The 20,148-nt window shown below is 41.6% G+C and overlaps 1 protein-coding gene across 1 annotated transcript in view; it reads left to right on the top strand.

The window, feature by feature from the left end:
- The first annotated feature begins 1,894 nt into the window (after nt 1–1,894).
- The window catches only part of LOC139573958 (eukaryotic translation initiation factor 3 subunit E), a 45,091-nt gene continuing 26,837 nt past the window's right edge, over nt 1,895–20,148 (top strand). The window contains exons 1-4 of the mRNA XM_071397977.1: nt 1,895–2,060; nt 8,564–8,681; nt 8,978–9,095; nt 19,196–19,238. Of these exons, the coding sequence (XP_071254078.1) occupies nt 1,971–2,060; nt 8,564–8,681; nt 8,978–9,095; nt 19,196–19,238 (369 nt within the window). The 5' untranslated portion in view covers nt 1,895–1,970. The remainder of the gene's footprint in view (nt 2,061–8,563; nt 8,682–8,977; nt 9,096–19,195; nt 19,239–20,148) is intronic.

Here is a 20,148-nt window from a genome sequence, read left to right as displayed (position 1 = left end):
TCCCAAGTAGTAAAACTGGCAAATAAGTGAATAGGCAGAATTTGTCAAAGCAGGAAGCAAAAATAATTTGCTGCCATTTTCACAAAAGGAACGCTGTTCAGTTAGTGGTGATCCAAATGCTAAAAAAGGTTAGGCTATATCATAAAACAAAAAAATGAATTTTCAGAGTGAAGCCACTGCTAGGCCTACAAGTACGTGAGCCAAATGGAGGCGCGTGGCTGCCAAATGGAGGCATGTTTGTCTTTTTGAAAGATGGATCTATTCTTTGGCAAATATTTTATCCACCTCAGAACTGGCTGGGTAAATATAGTTTACCATTGGCCAAAATAATGCAAAATGATCAGTGTGTCAGTTACTGATGATTGTGAGAGCTCAACATAAAATGTTGAAGGAAATTAAAGGTTTAAATCACTCCCTGAACAAAATAACAAACTAGCGAGCATCTGGAGATCAAATTACAGGGACATTTGTGAAATTAGCGCAAAAACAATAACATTAACAATACAATTAAAAGATACTTCACAAAAAAAAAAGCCTTACTGAAAACTCACAGTGCTGGTGTTTTACAGATTTTTTTTTCTTCTTTGAGTTTTAAAGAGTACTGACTTTAAGCCAGGGCTGGCTGTGTCTGAAGCCTCAATGAAACAGCATTGGCCATGGTGAGTGATGTCTGTTTATGACTAATTTCTACCTGCAGTCGGAGGGCAGAGAGAGAGAGAGCGAGAGAGCTTCCTAGTAACAAGGGGGCAATTGTTTGGGGCTATAGGACAGTGCCATGTGGTTGTCAAGCAAACAAGGTAGTAGTGGAACCTATTAGAGATGTGCCCTTTAGTATCTGATATTGGCTCTTCACTGCTAGGTATGGCCAACACATGGGCATCTTTATGAGGCATCTGCTGAAGTGAGGGGAAAAGGGTTTGCTTTTTTAATCAAATCAAATTTGGTTTGCTTTTGAAGGCTTGTCAAGACAACTAATAACTTTTTAGACAGGCAGAAAACTAAAATGTTTAATTAGCCTTATTATTATTATTTAATCATGTCTATGATTATTTAAATCTCTGTGTTTTCCCATGTGCTTAATTTCCTTGTGAAGAGTCACAGTCTTTGAGCTTGGTGAACTCTATTAGATACTTCTCTGTTGAAGAAATATTGGTGGGTTCTGGGGAGGCCCAATGTTTTCAATTTCAACAAGTTCACTTGGCAAAGAACTCCCTCTTCATAAATGAAATGTTTCATTGGTATCAACACTACAGTGCAATTATGGTAGTCTTGAAAGGTTTACTACATAGTCATGCTTTCTTTTGAGTGGGACTATGCAGGAGAAAAGATGAATACACATTTCCATATGAGCGTGCACGTAGTGCACACCACTTTATAAAATATCTTCATGAGACAGCCCTGTGAGTCACAAGAGAAGGAGTTGTACACTCACAACAAAAGTAAAACAATATTAACAAATTGGTTGCCAAAGGGATAACTTAATAATACTCTAATTGCAAGGTCTAATTAGAAGAAAATGCCTTCATGCACATGCCATTATCAGGAACAATTAAAAATAAATAAACTAAATTAGGACTTGAAAGTTGTGAGACAGTGTTTGCACCTACCCACAAGGTACTTTATCAGTGTTGGATATTTGTTTTATTAGTTGAAGGCTACTCAATCCACTCATTTGTTTTATCTTGTCTACAAAACTGTCTAAGAAAAAAACAACTTCTTGAATATGAATCTTGAACGCTACAATTAATCTTGAATGCTACAATGTGCTTCCAATTCGCTTTGTTGGAACAGCCAGGTCAGATAATGTACAGTATAACTACACATGGTCGTAATCGTCGTTATGCTCATTAAAATAGAATAATTTTTATCAATATGGCCAATCCGTGCATGTACTGATGCTGAAAGTGACGCTGATTGGTCATTTTACGTAACACGTTCTCGCGTCTACTTCCTCCTTTCTCGCAGTGAAAATGGCGGAGTACGACCTAACCACCAAAATTGCCCATTTTTTGGACAGACATCTCGTCTTTCCTTTGCTGGAATTCCTTTCTGTCAAAGAGGTAAATGCGTGTGTTATGTTAGGCTGTACATAACTTGATTTTCGGTAGAAGTGTGTAAATAACCCATGTAAATAATGTAAATTCCACGTGCGTGAAAGAGTCGCCCATGAATTGGGGCCTCGCTCTGTTTCAGGTCCAGCAGCACAGACAGTTGAGCGAGCTAGCTTGCTAACTAGCATATGTTTCTTCTGTTAGCGTTTACTAAATCACATATATAGCTATCTATGTTGGTGTCAGTTTGATTTATATTAACGTATGGCATAGCGTAAACTGCAGCACGCTAAGTAAACTAGCCAACGTTAGCTAACTTTATTTTAAAACCTAGGCTAACAGTAAGTTAGTTAGTTACCAGACGTTAACCGGTTACTGTCGGCTACTGCGTCTTAAATTAAACTAGTTCACGTTATCTGGCTAGTCTAGTGAACAAACATTTGCTACATCTATTGAGCTTTTACTTTTCAACATTGATATAACGTTATATGCAGATCTTGGTTACATGACTCCTAGATGCTAACGTAAACTCACTCACTTTTGTACATCGCCTTGGTCCGTACAATTGACCTTATTTTAGCTTCCCAAAAACGTAATACTTCCAGATCAACTGTAATGTCAATACCATTGTAAAGCACAATTTCTCCCCTTTCCAACAGAATCAATAACATGAACTCCACGCTGCCCGTTTCTGCATAATTCAACAAGGCAATGAGCTCCGTAGGGTCTTTAAAAACAATGGCAGGTGGGGAAGCGAAACTAATGACTGTTAGTGAGAAGGAGAGATGTTGGATGTTGTGTGGGATTATTATTTTTTTTCACTCGATCTGTCCAACTTATCACCTTATCGCCTCTAAAATGTAAATTAAACACTATAAAGAGTTTATATAATGTGTCATTACATACCTATTTGAAGGTTTGTGTCGAATTTGAATCAAGTTTTTAGGGCGGGGCTAAAGTGATCTTAGAAGTAAACAGCGGCTTTGAGAATGATGACAGCATGCAAGGGTGATGCAAAAAATGACTAGGTATCCCCCCTTACCCCCGCCACTGTCCATTTCTTGTTTTTAAAGGATGAGAGAAGTGCTACACCAGGTGGAGATAGGTTGTAAGACAGAAATAGTTGCTTTATGCGTGCTGTACGTTACGACATGACACGTCACGATGTAACGGAGGGTCTGTTTTTTTCAACTTTTCTCCAATACTATAGAGCCATTACCATGTCGATCAACGCTTGAATAGAAACGTAGTTCACACCCCAGATTTTGAAGTCAACACAGTCGCTACAGTCCCATTAGTTTTCTTTGTAGCCTCGTATGAATGTTGCTGTTGTGCACATTTGTATGGAATGGGGTGAGTTTACGTTAGCTAGATCCTTGTCTCGAGAATGTATTTAACTAACGTTGGTGTCCTTTTCAGCTAGCTAACGCGTTGACTAGTTAACTATAAACACTAGATATGCCTTAAAATAACGTCACAAGGCAATAACAGAAATTCACGATGCCCAGAAATTACCCTTGACGTTGCACAACGATTGAAGTCAATAAAGGGCCATTCACACCAAGAACTATAAATTATACATAGCTATAAACCTTGGCGAGCATCCACATCAGCAGTAGGTTGGACAATAGAACGAGTCAAAATTCACCCTAGGCTGAAAAATGGGCAAAGAACGTTGGCTAAGCTGGAACAATTTCGCGAGTTCATAGCAAATGAATGTTCGCAGAGTATGTTTTGACTGGAGTGACGTTTATAATTCCATTTTGCCTAAATGGATCCCTTTTTATTTGACCACAATCTGTTTTTAGGACTAAACTGAAAAATAATAACTTGTGTAGAAGGTAAACATCAAATGTTATTAGTCACATGCGCCAAATACAACAGGTGTAGTAGACCTTACAGTGAAATGCTTACTTACGAGCCCATAACCAACAATGCAGTTTTAAAAAATACAGACAAGAATAAGAGATAAAATTAACAAATATTTAAAGAGCAGCAGTGAAATAACAATAGCGAGACTATATACACGGGGGTGCTGATACAGAGGCAATGTGCGGGGGGCACCGGTTATTTGAGGTAGTATGTACATGTAGGTAGAGCTATTAAAGTGACTATGCATCAATAATAACAGAGCGTAGCAGTGGTGTAAAGAGGGGGGGGGTGCACTTCAAATGGTCTGGGTAGCCATTTGACTAGATGTAGATGTCTTATGGCTTGGGGGTAGAAGCTGTTTAGAAGCCTATTGGACCTAGACTTGGCGCCCCTTTAAACATCCGCACCTCGATTGTGCCAAGTGTGCTTATGTCTGCGTTCTTTATTTGACTTTAATTTAACTAGGCAAGTCAGTTAAGAAAATATTCTTATTTACAATGATTTACATTTTACATTTAAGTCATTTAGCTGATGCTCTTATCCAGAGCGACTTACAAATTGGAAAGTTCATACATATTCATCCTGGTCCCCCCGTGGGGAATGAACCCACAACCCTGGCATTGCAAGCGCCATGCTCTACCAACTGAGCCACACGGGACGGCCTGCAATGATGGCCTGCAAAAGGCATCCTGCTGGGATGGGGGTGGTATTATAAATATAGGACAAAACGCATCACGACAAAAGCGACAACACTACATAGAGACCTAAGACAACCTAGCAAGGCAGCAACACATGACACAGCATGGTAGCAGCACAATATATGATACAAACGTTATTGGGCATAGACAACAGCACAAAGGGCAAGAAGGTAGAGACAACAATCACAATGAGGAAGTAGGAAAAGATGACTTTCTGGTCTCGCGATCAATGACAGCAGAGTATGCTGCCCAACCTTACGTAGTTAGAAAAAGGAGATTATCCTGATTAAAATGGTGTCCGACTTGAAAAAATCTAAATATACATATTGTGAGAAATTTTGCGAAATTTACCAACATCGTCTCCATAGGAAAACAATGGGGGGAGCTCAGCGTTCCAAGGGCAAAAGGTATTTTGGTGCTAGCATTTGATGACAGAGGAGTACGCTGCCCAGCCTTACATAATTAGAAAGAGATTCTCATGTTTAAAATGGTGTACAATTTGAAAAAATCTAAATATACACATTGTAAGATATTTGGCTAAATAGACAGACATGCATATATTTCCCTATAGGAAATAATGGGATGACCTCAAGAGTTCCGTGAGTAATTTTTTGTTTACATTTTAACAACCAGCAACGTGGGCAGGTCTCATTGCCAAACATGGCAAAGCAGGCATTGTGACGTAGAACAATAGGCTGGCAATAGAACGTTCGGAAGGCGAGTTGGTGCTCAATAGAACTAATAGGAGCTGGCAGGGTGAAAAATGCCCAAAAATAAGGCCTGTTTTTTGTTATTACTTTAAAACTATGGCAAGCAGCTGGGACATAAGGTAATAATGAAACGGGGCTCCACAGTAGATGCAATAAACTCGTTTTTATCAGAAAAAATCATTGTTAAAAATGTAATGTGTCCAGCCTACCAGCGGATCATTTATCATTCTGCAGGACACCTGCCAATCAATGCATCCTACAGCACCCTGTAGGCCTATTAATAAGGTGTTAACACAAGACCTTTCAGTGCTTCAGGGTGTGTTCATAGTAACAACTGCACATAATACTTCAATGTACATGTTATATAGAAACTCATATTTAAATTTAATAATGAGAAGGGGGAAAAAGTTTTGCCACTCAAGCGTGGTTTGCAAGTGAATTCCATTTTTCGAATGACTGTAAATTTGTTTGGCCCTTTTTCGCTGTGCTCATGTCTGACCTATGCGACAGTTCATTTGGCCTAGGACTATTTTACATTTAGCAAGGGCAAGCCTCCTTCACTCAAGGGAAAGTCTGTTCGGCTTAGTATAAACAATTTTTAAAAAATTATATCCTATGGCATTTCCTGAGATTTCACGAGAAGCGGAATAGCGAAGAGGCTTGAATAGCCTATTGCGCACGGAAACAGCTGGAAGAGAGGCTAGAGATGTGTAGCTGAAGTAAGAAGCTAGATATTAGGCCATTCATTAGCTAAATAAATAGTTGTTTATAAATATTTACCTGTCAGAGTGCAAGAAAAACAAGTTAACTGACTAGGAAATCTACGCTCTGCAGTCCCGGACAATAAAAGCTCCACTATTAATTAGGCCGACGTTTTTAGAAAATTCTATTATTCTACCTAGGCTACAACAACTCAGTGGAATGTATTATTATGATCAAGAGAATGCACAATTGTCTAGGGCTGAAAACTGCGGTGATTTAGGATAATTTGAATAACCACTCAAACATACTGTTTTGAATGCTTAATGATAAAATAACTGCTTACAGCCTAGGCCTGACACCGAGAGGCCTGACACCGAGACATAGCAATGGTATTCACCAGCCAAAATCCCAAATGATCTCTAAGTTACAGAAAGGTACATCAGCAGGCCATCACTCACTCTCTCTCCCCTTTCAAACTCTCCTATTCTACACTCAGCAAGCAAGAGCAAGCTGGAATCACTCCTAGATAGGCTAGTAATAGTAAATAAAATGCTAAAATTAAGTCTACAACAAGCTATTGTAGTTTAGCTTTTCCTGGGACTCTAAGAGATAAGGGATTAGCTGTAGCTGTGAGGCTGGGGGGGGGGGGGGGGGGTCTTGAGAGTTTACCAGGTCCAGAAAGGCATATTAGCAGGACAGTCATAATGTGTATTTTGTCAGGATGTATCGGTGTTAACAGATGGGGTTATCATTGGAAAATATGGCCTTCTGTTTGTCGTGGCTCAGTCTCCCAAGTTGTACTATAATTAATGTGGCCACAAATATGCTCACACATGCTCAGTTATTCAGGAAAGCTTACGGTGCGCTCTGCCTTATCTCCTCTCCGGGCACCCTCGTGCAGCTAGAACCAAGAACGCTTGAATTTTATACTTTATCTTGGCCTGGTCGCAGTTGTAAATGAGAACTTGTTCTCAGCTAGCTTACCTGGTTAAATAAAGGTGAAATATATAGAAGCCGTTTTTGATTGGTTGTCATTGTTTTATCGTTGGAGGTACAGGGGGGAAAATCGCTCTGAAATTGGATCCAAACGATAGCTCTAATTATCATTCTCAACCTTTTTTGTAGTTGTAGTGTAAACTCTACTGTTCATTTGAATTATAACAAAAATAATATAATTATGGTACATTGTGTGGACAGCTCTTAAAATTAAGTCATCGTTTTTAGTCAAAGTATGATGTATTTGGGCTTGAAGTGGGAAATCCGAAGTGGGGACATAGGATTTTTTTCCTGTGTTTCTCATATGATATGATGTGCTAATATTTTTCAGCCCATGTTAATTTTCTGGTCCTTGGTTTTATTTGAATGTTACCACCTACCAGCATGGCATTTGTTTTTATTAATCAGGAACACCTGCAAGTTCTTACTCTTCAAGTTGCAACTGAGCAAAATGCTTTTTGAAGTAGCATACACTTGGCTGCCTTAGCCATGGAGCAATAAGGGGTGTATACTTGTTGGGTAAATTATCCATATTTTTTTGCTGGTGTGTATTCCTCAAACATATATATGGCCATTTTATAAATGCGTGATATGATTGCATTTTACAACCCTGCTCCCCGGGTTGCCCCAAGATGAATGGTTTTGACCACTAAAGTATTGCTTCACGACATGCTTTGATTGGTGCAGCTAAACCAGAAGTGTCTGTCCGATAATGAACCGGCACCCGCAAAATAAAATTCAAGGAACTTGTATCTATTTTGTTGTGCTGTTACATTTGTATTGGTGTTTTGTGTCCGATGCGCTCAAGGTGTTTGCGATGTGTCATTTGCGATAGGCAACAATGACTGATGCACATAATTTCACTTCCCCTTTGAGAACCATGAGCTGATTTTGATTTGCTGTACCGCAACCTACCTACCGAAGGTTGCACCGTGTGCAGTATAATGTAAAAAAAAATATGCGTGTCTCTTATGGAAGAGGCCAAGAGAATAACAATTGATGGTGAAGTCAAAGATGCTGGTTTCCATCTGTGGCCAAGTTTTCAGCCTAGCCAGCTGGTTAATCTTTTGAATACAGTGTAGTTAAAAAAAATAAACGAGCAACCGATAATGTTAGCTAGCTAGATAAGATTAGCACGATGTCTAGCTAAGGTTAGCATGCTAGCTAGCTACTCTAACAGTTGTCAGTTCTCTATTTGTTAATGTTTCTCCACACCACGTGGAAATCACCACAGCGTTCTTTCCCGGCTCCAATTCGTGAATATGTACAGGTAGCTTTTAACCAAAACAAGCATTTACCCTCTAGGGCAGGAATTGCATCAAAATGAGGGTGGTGTTGCCCTATGGTGGGTGCCTTTTAACAACCAGGCATCCATTACAGCTAAACATGTTTTCTAACTTTGTTAGTCTGCTTAGTTCCTGAACCCTGTCTTTGTCAGCAGTTCTCCTAAACTGGGTAGGCAAAGTTAAGAATTTGAAACTGTATATTCCAAAAATAACCCCGTTTCCCCCTTTTGAACTATTGCCACTTTCAGATCTACAATGAGAAGGAACTGCTTCATGGAAAATTGGATCTCCTTAGCGAGACCAACATGGTGGACTTCGCAATGGATGTTCACAAAAACCTCTTCCCTGAGAAAGAGATCCCCGCCAGTAAGAAGACTGCACATTGCGTAGTCTACCTCCTAACATTTTTGTTAAAGAAACCTTTACAGTGATAAGGATTATGCATGGTTCAGTATTTACACTGTTTCATCAATAAATCACAAGATGGCGGTGAAATTGATTGCAGACCATCCCCCTCACATTTTAGTCATGCTTAATACAATCTTCACTGTTCCAAAAACTAGTATAAACAGACACAAATCTTTATTGTTGCATGTAATGGTATTCTCCTGGGTATTGTTTTGGTCAAAGCCTCTAATGGTTTCTCTCTGTCTCATGTGAAGCCCTAAAGGAGAAGAGGATAACTGTGGTGGCTCAGCTGAAGCAGCTGCAGGGTGAGACGGAGCCCATTGTGAAGATGTTTGAGGACCCAGAGACCACAAAACAGATGCAGTCAACCAGGTGAGTTAGAACCTCCTGTCCCACCATTTAACCAATGGATGGTTTAGGAGTTGTTTGCATTTTATAGATGGTCCATCATTGACAATGCTGTTTTTTTTGCAATTCATTATTTCCCAGAGTAGTGGTCTTGCTGTCTGGTGTAAGATTCTCTGACTTTGCGGGCTTAATGAATGAAGTTCAAGTTAAATTGAGATGATGGTAATCCCAAAAATATATATGCCTACATTTTGAATCAATTTCCCTAGAGTGGATTTAGGGTTACATCTTACAAACTCAGCAAACGCAGACGAGGAGACTGATACACGATGCTGCAGTGAATGTTAAGGATGGCGCTGACTTTGCCGTGATTAAAATAAAATGCTCTGGCACCCCAATGGTGGAACAAACTCCCTCACGACGCCAGGTCAGCGGAGTCAATCACCACCTTCCGGAGACACCTGAAACCCCACCTCTTTAAGGAATACCTAGGATAGGATAAAGTAATCCTTCTAACCCCCCCCCCCCTTAAAAGAGTTAGATGCACTATTGTAAAGTGGTTGTTCCACTGGATATCATAAGGTGAATGCACCAATTTGTAAGTCGCTCTGGATAAGAGCGTCTGCTAAATGACTTAAATGTAAATATATATGTAAAATAGTTTGGTTAAACTAAGTCCTCATTCTTTACTTGGCTTCTTGGCAGGAGTGAGTTCAGTTCATCAAAGGACACTTTTCATCCACTTGCCAATCGTGAATTCTTTATTAAAGGTTTGGTTTTGAGACATGTTTGTTTATCAAAGCAAGCATCTTATACTGACCATTGTAATGGGAGTTTGAAGCCTTGTGAATGTAACTTCAAACTTTTTGTAGTGCAGCTACGGCTATTTTCTCTTCAGATTCGTTTTGATACCATTGGATTTGTAAAACAATACAAGACTTGTCCCGGGTCACCAAAAAACTCTTAACTACACCAAACGGGCAAGCCACACCCATTTTAGCGTACCGCGCATATATCTGCTAGAGTTACTCTGGATGCGGTAGTGTGTTTTTGATATGATTTTGAATTTATCAAGCGGAACATCCCTGACTGGAAATTGCAGACGGGTTCAATATTTAGATCTCCTAGTCCTATCACTTGGGATAGAACTGTGTGATGTAGAGATAATGATTTGTGTTGGAGAGAGACTGTCTTAGGTGCACTGTTTGCCAACATGCTTAATAGGAGGCCTGCCCTCAACATAATATCTCCAGGGAGCAAATCCAATATAGTTTAGGCCTAGCCAAATTCTGACATTCACTTTCTGGGTTATTGCCTTGTTTCTGGAAAAGGAAATTAAACAATTCTATGGATCTTGAGTTTGTCAATTTCCATTGCTTCTTTGCTCTTTTTGGTCCGAAGTTGGTGCTAGTGATGCAATTCTGTGTCTCTTTTGAAAGGGTTTAAGGCACAATGTAGATCTTTACATTTGGATATGTGGGGTTTCTTGCTGTTGTTCCTGTGGGGACTGTGGCTTGCAATGCAGTTGTGGATGTGAGAACCTGGGGTAGGTCTTGGTGAAGACTAGGGCTGTTAAGGTGACCATATTACCACCACACCGGCGGTCATGAAGGCAGTCAAATTCCATGTGACCGCTTAGTCACAGTAATTACGCTTCTCCAAGCTCTGATGCTGCTGATGGTCATTAGTAGCCTACCAAACGTGTTAATTGACTGGTACTCAGCACTCTATTGCCCCTCTAGAAGGCAACAAACAATGCATACTTTTTTGTTGGACTTTTTCAAATCAGCCGCACACCTCATGTTTTTAAGGAGTTGGTGGCCAAATAATTTCTTAAAATTAAGCACATTAATCCGCTTTACAACAGGCGTAGAGCCTAACTAGCATACATATCCGGCATGTGAGTTGGAAGTTTGGGGAAGATCATTTTGACCATAAATGCACCTTTTTTATAATAAAAGCATTACATGCATAATTGCATTTGATGTCATTTTTGGTAATGGTGTTAATGGAACATTAGCGCTCATTGCCTACTGCAGTGTGTGCATTGCTGTGCTTAATAATGTGAAAAAATAGCCTAATAGTTTTATTAGCATTTTAAGCTAAACATTCTGATCTGTTGCGTCAGCCTCCTTGCGTTTGAATTTAAGTTAGTTTTTTTGGATGCTAGGGGTTGTATTCATTTAGGCTCTATCGCATCCCACAACTGTCCCAGACTGTTCGGAATATTTATTTCTTGCATAGAATATGTCAACTTTTGTACCATGGGGATAGTAGATTGACTGGCTGACAAAGTAAATGTGGACAGTTCTTCCAATATCTTCAATATGTGCCTCGGAATTGGACAAGGACGCGTTCAGTTACGACACCGATGTGTCTGTTTTCACTTGTAGCCTGTGAGAAATACCCAATCAGTGACAGAGATACATGAGAGGTTCTTAGGCGCAAGCAGGGAGAAGGGGATTATAATTATTATATTCACCCCGAGGCCACAATGGCTGCAAAAGGCATAACATTTTTTTGGGGGGGCATTACGACTACAAGGGTTGCCGTCGGGAAAATCGAGGCATTAAGTGCTTGTCAAATTATGAATGAGAGACTGATGGAAGTGTGTAGCGCCTACACAAAAAACGAGGCAGAGCTCATACCTTTTTATGCAACTTTTTCTAAATCATAATTAGTTTCATCATGCAGCCAGAGAATGTATTAACAAGCCAAACATATATATATATATATATATATATACTGCTCAAAAAAATAAAGGGAACACTAAAATAACACATCCTAGATCTGAATGAATGAAATATTCTTATTAAATACTTTTTTCTTTACATAGTTGAATGTGCTGACAACAAAATCACACAAAAATTATCAATGGAAATCAAATTTATCAACCCATGGAGGTCTGGATTTGGAGTCACACTCAAAATTAAAGTGGAAAACCACACTACAGGCTGATCCAACTTTGATGTAATGTCCTTAAAACAAGTCAAAATGAGGCTCAGTAGTGTGTGTGGCCTCCACGTGCCTGTATGACCTCCCTACAACGCCTGGGCATGCTCCTGATGAGGTGGCGGATGGTCTCCTGAGGGATCTCCTCCCAGACCTGGACTAAAGCATCCGCCAACTCCTGGACAGTCTGTGGTGCAACGTGGCGTTGGTGGATGGAGCGAGACATGATGTCCCAGATGTGCTCAATTGGATTCAGGTCTGGGGAACGGGCGGGCCAGTCCATAATAGCATCAATGCCTTCCTCTTGCAGGAACTGCTGACACACTCCAGCCACATGAGGTCTAGCATTGTCTTGCATTAGGAGGAACCCAGGGCCAACCGCACCAGCATATGGTCTCACAAGGGGTCTGAGGATCTCATCTCGGTACCTAATGGCAGTCAGGCTACCTCTGGCGAGCACATGGAGGGCTGTGCGGCCCCCCAAAGAAATGCTACCCCACACCATGACTGACCCACCGCCAAACCGGTCATGCTGGAGGATGTTGCAGGCAGCAGAACGTTCTCCACGGCGTCTCCAGACTGTCACGTCTGTCACGTGCTCAGTGTGAACCTGCTTTCATCTGTGAAGAGCACAGGGCGCCAGTGGCGAATTTGCCAATCTTGGTGTTCTCTGTCAAATGCCAAACGTCCTGCACGGTGTTGGGCTGTAAGCACAACCCCCACCTGTGGACGTCGGGCCCTCATACCACCCTCATGGAGTCTGTTTCTGACCGTTTGAGCAGACACATGCACATTTGTGGCCTGCTGGAGGTCATTTTGCCGGGCTCTGGCAGTGCTCCTCCTGATCCTCCTTGCACAAAGGCGGTAGCGGTCCTGCTGCTGGGTTGTTGCCCTCCTACAGCCTCCTCCACGTCTCCTGATGTACTGGCCTGTCTCCTGGTAGCGCCTCCATGCTCTGGACACTACGCTGACAGACACAGCAAACCTTCTTGCCACAGCTCGCATTGATGTGCCATTCTGGATGAGCTGCACTACCTGAGCCACTTGTGTGGGTTGTAGACTCCGTCTCATGCTACCACTAGAGTGAAAGCACCGCCAGCATTCAAAAGTGACCAAAACATCAGCCAGGAAGCATAGGAACTGAGAAGTGGTCTGTGGTCACCACCTGCAGAACCACTCCATTATTGGGGGTGTCTTGCTAATTGCCTATAATTTCCACCTGTTGTCTATTCCATTTGCACAACAGCATGTGAAATTTATTGTCAATCAGTGTTGCTTCCTAAGTGGACAGTTTGATTTCACAGAAGTGTGATTGACTTGGAGTTACATTGTGTTGTTTAAGTGTTCCCTTTATTTTTTTGAGCAGTATATATATATATATATATATATATATATATATATAGCCCAACCTTTGTATCATAACTGAAGTTACATAAGTAACTCTAAGCATACAGGATTAGCTGTTTCTTTGTTAACCGCTCATAACAGAACAGCCGCATGTGCGCACTCCCTCAAATCGTTTGGAGAAAATATCCTTTCTATTGTATTCCTCATACTATAAAATAATGCCATGGAATTCTAAGCAAATCTTGCCTGATAAATTATCTACTGTAGCCCACAGCCATATAGCACAGACAGATCAGTAACTAACATAAGGACAAATCAGAGTATGCTATTCTGTTCTTTTGAAGGACATTTTATTCATGTTTTTTAGACCCGTATAACATAATGGATTTATTGTGAAGGTGTAAGGTATATTACATGGATTTATTAGGCTTGTTAAATTGTAGATGTTCCAAAGGTCTGCATCAGTGGCTTGTAGGCTGTGTGGAAGCCAGAAGATGTTAATTAACGGTCAATTACCGTGAGATCAAGCAGTTATTTGCTTGACCATCACCGGCTGACAAAGCGCTCTGGAGCAGGTTTTCTTCAAGGATCTCTCTGTACTTTTCTGTTCATCTTTCCCTTGATCCTGACTAGTCTCCCATTCCTTGTCGGTGAAAAACATCCCCACAGCATGATGTTGCCACCACCATGCTTCACCGTAGGGATGGTGCCAGGTTTCTTCCAGATGTGATGCTTGACATTCAGGCCAAAGAATTCAATCTTGGTTTCATCAGACCAGAGACTCTTGTTCATCATGGTCTGAAAGTCTGTAGGTGCCTTTTGGCCATCTCCACGCTGTCTTTCATGTGCCTTTTACTTCCATCTGGCCACTCTACCATGAAGGCCTGATTGGTAGAGTTCTGCATAGATGGTTGTCCTTCTGGAAGGTTCTCCCATCTGCACAGAGGAATGCTAGAGTTCTGTCAGAATGACCATCGGGTTCTTGGTCACTCTTCTACCTCGATTGCTCAGTTTGACTGGGCAGACAGCTCTAGGAAGAGTCTTGGTGCTTCCAAACTTCTATAATTTAAGAATGATGGAGGCTAGGGATGCATATATCGTTGAGCATATCGGAATCGGACGATATTAGCTAAAAATGCCAACATCGGCCCAATGTCTAGTTTAATGGCGACGTGCAAAACTGATGTCAAAGCTGACATATATAAATAAATGTACCTACGGGTAGATGTAATGACGCCACAATAAATACAGTGCTACATAGAACAAAAGCAGAAAAATACTAAGCGCACACTTCCAACAACTTAACAAGTTCAGGTCGAGCAGTCATTTGAAAGATCAAGAAAATTTCAGTGCGACAACTCAGACAAAATCCGTTAATGCGAAGATAATGGTATTCTTTGCCCTTGACCTTCAACCGTTCTGTTGTGGATTATGGTTTTCGCCATCTGGTCGAGCACCGGTGCACATTACCAAGTTGGCGCTATTTTTCAGCTGTTCCCTTACCGGAGTCACACAGTATTGTGTGATGAAACTCATCCATGAGCTACTTGCTATGGGTGTCCCTGCTAATAGCTTCACGACTGACATTTGGACCAGCGACGTCAGCACCATGAGCATGCTGAGTCGGACAGTGGGTGGGTCAATGAGATTTCAAACTGAGGAAAGCCGTATTGCATGCTCAAGAATGTGCGGGGTTCTCATCCTGCTGCCATTTTCAATGGCATTTGAGAACTTGTTTGAAACATGAACTCACTCCAAGCGCCGTTTGTACAACTGACTCGAAATAAGCTAATCAACTGCGTCTGCAGCCGACGTGATACCCTGTCATGGCATTGAAACGCCTGCTCAGCATAAATGCAGACAGACTGTGGGGTTAACTTGGGAAAGTACTCGAGGCTGTGAACAAGCGATTCGGTGTCATTCTCTCTGAGCCTCTTTACTGTCACCACCATGCTCAATGCTATGTACAAGGACCACTACTTCGATGCAGACACAGGGTTTATGTGAATTGTTACGTACACAGCTGGACAAGATGGAAACTGACACGGTGACAGTGTACACCGAGGAAGAGAGGCCACAGACAGCCAGAGCTGAAACTTTACTGTTTGGCATGTATGATGAAATCCTGGCTGAGAATGAAACGACCGAACAACGAAACAGCACAGTCAGTGAAAGAAATGGGTTTTGATTATGTTTTACTGGTAATGGGACATGTAAATGCCAACAAAATAACTTTTTGGCGTGTGTAACATTTAACTAGGCAAGTCAGTTAAGAACATGTTCTTATTTACAATGATGGCCAAACCCGGACGACGCTGGGCCAATTGTGCGCTGCCCTATGGGACTCCCAATCACGGCCGGATGTGATACTTGCTGGATTCGAGCCAGGAACTGTAGTGACACCACTTGCACTGAAATGCAGTGCCTTTGACGGCTGTGTGTGTGAACTATAACTGTACTAGAATGCTTAAAAGGCTGCAATTTTTTTTAAAGATTGGTATTGTTTTTGGGCACGGAAAATACTGGATATTGGTATCGACTAAAAAAATGTCATAACGGTACATATATCTATCTGGGCACCCCTTCAAATTACTGGGTTCGGCTATATCACCCTACCCTTTGCTGACAGGTGTATAAAATCGAACGCACAGCCATGTAATCTCCATAGACAAACATTGGCAGTAGACTGTCCTTACTGAAGAGCTCTGACTTTCAACGTGGCACCATCATAGGATGACACCTTTCCAGTTCAATTTCTGCACTGCTACAGCTGCCCTGGTCAACTAAGTGCTGTTATTGTGAAGTGGAAATGTCTAGGAGCAACAACTGCTCAGCCACGAAGTGGTAGGGCTCACAGAACAGGACCGCCAAGTGCTGAAGCGTGTAATGCGTAAAAATTGTCGGTCCTCGGTTGCAACACTCCCCCTCACGAAAAGTACAATAACTTTTCGTGAGGGGTTTCCATGGCCGTGCAGCCGCACACAAGCCTAAGATCACCAAGAGCAATGCCTAGCGTCGCCTGGAGTGGTGTAAAGCTCACCACCATTGGACTCCGGAGCAGTGGTAATGCGTCCTCTGGAGTGATGAATCGCGCTTCACCATTAAGCAGTTCGATGGACAAATCAGGGTTTGGCGGATGCCAGGAGAACACTGCCTGCCCGACTGCGTAGTGCCAACTAGAGGTCGACCGATTATGATATTTCAACGCCGCTACCGATTTATTGGAGGACCAAAAAAAGCCGATACCGATTAATAAAATTATAAAAAAACTATTTGTAATAATGACAATTACAACAATACTGAATGAACTTTTATTTTAACTTAATATACTACATTAAAAAAAAAATCTATTCACAAAAAGAAAGTGTTGGAGAAGAAAGTAAAAGTGCAATATGTGCAATGTAAAAAAGCTAAACGTTTAAGTTCCTTGCTCAGAACATGAGAACATATGAAAGCTAGTGGTTCCTTTTAACATGAGCCTTCAATATTCAAAGGTAAGAGGTTTTAGGTTGTAGTTATAGTATTTGTAGGACTATTTCTCTCTACCATTTGTATTTCATATACCTTTGACTATTGGATGTTTTTATAGGCACTTTAGTATTGCCAGTGTAACAGTATAGCTTCCGTCCCTCTCCTCGCCCCTACCTGGGCTCGAACGAGGAACACATCGACAACAGCCACCCTCGAAGCAGCGTTACCCATGCAGAGCAAGGGGTACAACTACTCCAAGTCTCAGAGCAAGTGACGATTGAAACGCTATTAGCACGCACCACGCTAACTAGCTAGCCATTTCACATCAGTTACACCAGCCTAATCTCGGGAGTTGATAGGCTTGAAGTCATAAACAGCGCAATGCTTGAAGCACAGGGAAGAGATGCTGGCAAAACGCATGAAAGTGCTGTTTGAATGAATGCTTACGAGCGTGCTGCTGCCTACCATCGCTCAGACTGCTATATCAAATCATAGACTTACTTATAACATAATAACACACAGAAATACGAGCCTTTTGGTCATTTAATATGGTCGAATCCGGAAACGATAATTTCGAATACAAAACGTTTATTTCAATGAAATACAGAACTGTTCGGTATTTTATCTAACGGATGGCATCCATAAGTGTAAATATTGCTGTTACATTGCACAACCTTCAATGTTATGTCATAATTATGTAAAATTCTGGCAAATTAGTTCACAATGAGCCAGGCTGCCCAAACTGTTGCATATACCCTGACTCTGCGTGCAAAGAACGCAAGAGAAGTGACACAATTTCACCTGGTTAATATTGCCTGCTAACCTGGATTTCTTTTAGCTAATATGCAGGTTTAAAAATATATACTTGTGTATTGATTTTAAGAAAGGCACTGGTGTTTCTGGTTAGGTACGGTCGTGCAACGATTGTGCTTTTTTTGCAAATGCGCTTTTGTTAAATCATCCCCCTGCGTTGCATCGATTATATGCAATGCAGGACACGCTAGATAAACAAGTAATATCATCAACCATGTGTAGTTAACTAGTGATTATGTTAAGATTGATTATTTTTTATAAGAAGTTTAATGCTAGCTAGCAACTTACCTTGGCTTCTTACTGCATTCGTGTAACAGGCAGGCTCCTCGTGGAGTGCAATGAGAGGCAGGTGGTAAGAGCGTTGGACTAGTTAACTTTAAGGTTGCAAGATTGAATCCCGGAGCTGACAAGGTAAAAATCTGTCGTTCTGCCCCTGAACAGGCAGTTAACCCACTGTTCCTAGGCCGTCATTGAAAGTAAGAATGTGTTCTTAACTGACTTGCCTAGTTAAATAAAGGTGTAAAAAAATAAAGAAAATGGTGTCCAAAGATACAGATTTCCGATTGTAATGGAAACTTGAAATCGTCCCTAATTAATTGTCCATTCCGATTAATCGGTCGACCTCTAGTGCCAACTTTCAAGTTTGGTGGAGGAGGAATAATGGTCTGGGGCTGTTTTACATGGTTCGGGCTAGGCCCCTTAGTTTCAGTGAAGGGAGACCTTAACTCTACAGCATACTGATATTCTAGAAGATTCTGTGCTTCCAAGTTTGGGGAAGGCCCTTTCCTGTTTCAGCATGACAATGCGCCTGTGGAAATAATGGGGGCCATACAGAAATGGTTTGTCTAGTTCAGTGTGGAAGAACTTAACTGGCCTGCTCAGCGCACTGACTTCAACCCCATCGAACACCTTTGGGATGAATTGGAACGTCAACTGCGTGACAGGCCTAATTGCCCAACATCAGTGCCCGACCTCACTAATGCTCTTGTTGCTGAACATTTAAGTGGAAAGCCTTCCCAGAACAGTGGAGGCTGTTATAGCAGCAAATGGGGGACTCCTATATTCCTGTGATTTTGGAATGAGGTGTTTGTTGAGCATGTTTCCACATAATTATGGTCATGTAGTGTGTGTTTTTGATGCCTCCCCTATGTAGACATGAAAGGCGACTCAGTTTATGGCATATAAAACCATATTTATTTGGAGTCATAATCTAAGGCTGCAATTCCAGTTTTGTAAAGTCAGATTGAGCTTCCCCCTAAATGTTGTTGGACCATGAGTTTAATGGTGTCAGTGTTGAAGATGAATGTTTTAAACAGCCTGTGAATGTTCACACAAAATAAAAGTACTTTTGCTTCCCTGTCAGACTCTTGAAGTACAAAGGTGCAGTTCATGAAATGAAAGGCCCTTGATTTGCCCTGAACTCTAGACCTGCTACAGTGCAGAAATGGAAAAAGTACACCTGAATGGGGCTCAATACACCCAACCTGCATCAGCCAACTCTAATGAAACAAGGCCACTAACTGAAATTATTTTTCTTTCAGGGATGGACAGGCCCTTTTTAACTATCTGGCGGAGAAACACAGCGTAAGTTTGGACCGCTTTGCTGACGTTTCACTTCTAAACTGCATTTCTCATGACTCCTGTGTGAACCCGCTATTTAGGGAAGGGGGGGCGGGAAGGCCCAAGCAGGGAGACATGTAACGACTTCCCAAAACTGTAACTTTAAAAAAATGTAAGTGCTTTACAGCTTGCAGAAAAATCTGTGGACATTTTACAGTCTGTGGTGAATTGTTAAGAATATACAGAACAGCTCGAGACACATTGGTCTACCCGCAAAAATGCTGGGTGTCTATATTTGGCGTTACCCCCCCCCCCCCCACTCGGAATCCTCCCACCCTGGCATCCCGCTGACCTGCACTCTGTCCTCATTGCACCTCAGCAGGGCGAAGGCCACTCAGCTGTGGGAAAGGGCGGTCTCCCTCCGCTTCGCAGCGGCTCGCAACCACTGCCTGTCAAAGCCACACTGCATCTGAGACTGGCCTCAGTTCCCAAACTGATGTCAGCGCGCTGTGATATGTCCTGAGTTAGCAGGAGTGTACCGTTCAGAGATATTCTACCCCCCCATGAACATGTACCCGGCCCCCACCCACCCAATGGACATTTATCATTGTTACGGCGTAAAGATTATTATTTTTTTTCATTTTATTTTCACTTCTCTCTCCCACCTGCTGTGCCCCTATGGACGTTCCCCAACGTACTGTTCCCCTGCCCCCACCACCCAATGCTCATTTTTCATTGCTACAGTTGTGTGTACTCAACATAAATATAAACAACAATTTTTTAAAATATTTTACTTAGTTACAGTTCATATAATTGACAAAGCATTTATTCATTAAATATTTAATCTGTTGTCTTCCTAAAATGATGGGGATGATGACTCTGCGAGGGTATCTGATTTCATTGGTCCTCAATTAGTGGCTCACACTAGATTCAG

Source organism: Salvelinus alpinus, chromosome 4 (genome assembly GCF_045679555.1).
Source record: "Salvelinus alpinus chromosome 4, SLU_Salpinus.1, whole genome shotgun sequence".
Classification (NCBI taxonomy): Eukaryota; Metazoa; Chordata; class Actinopteri; order Salmoniformes; family Salmonidae; genus Salvelinus; species Salvelinus alpinus.
This window is presented reverse-complemented; position numbering and strand designations above follow the sequence as displayed.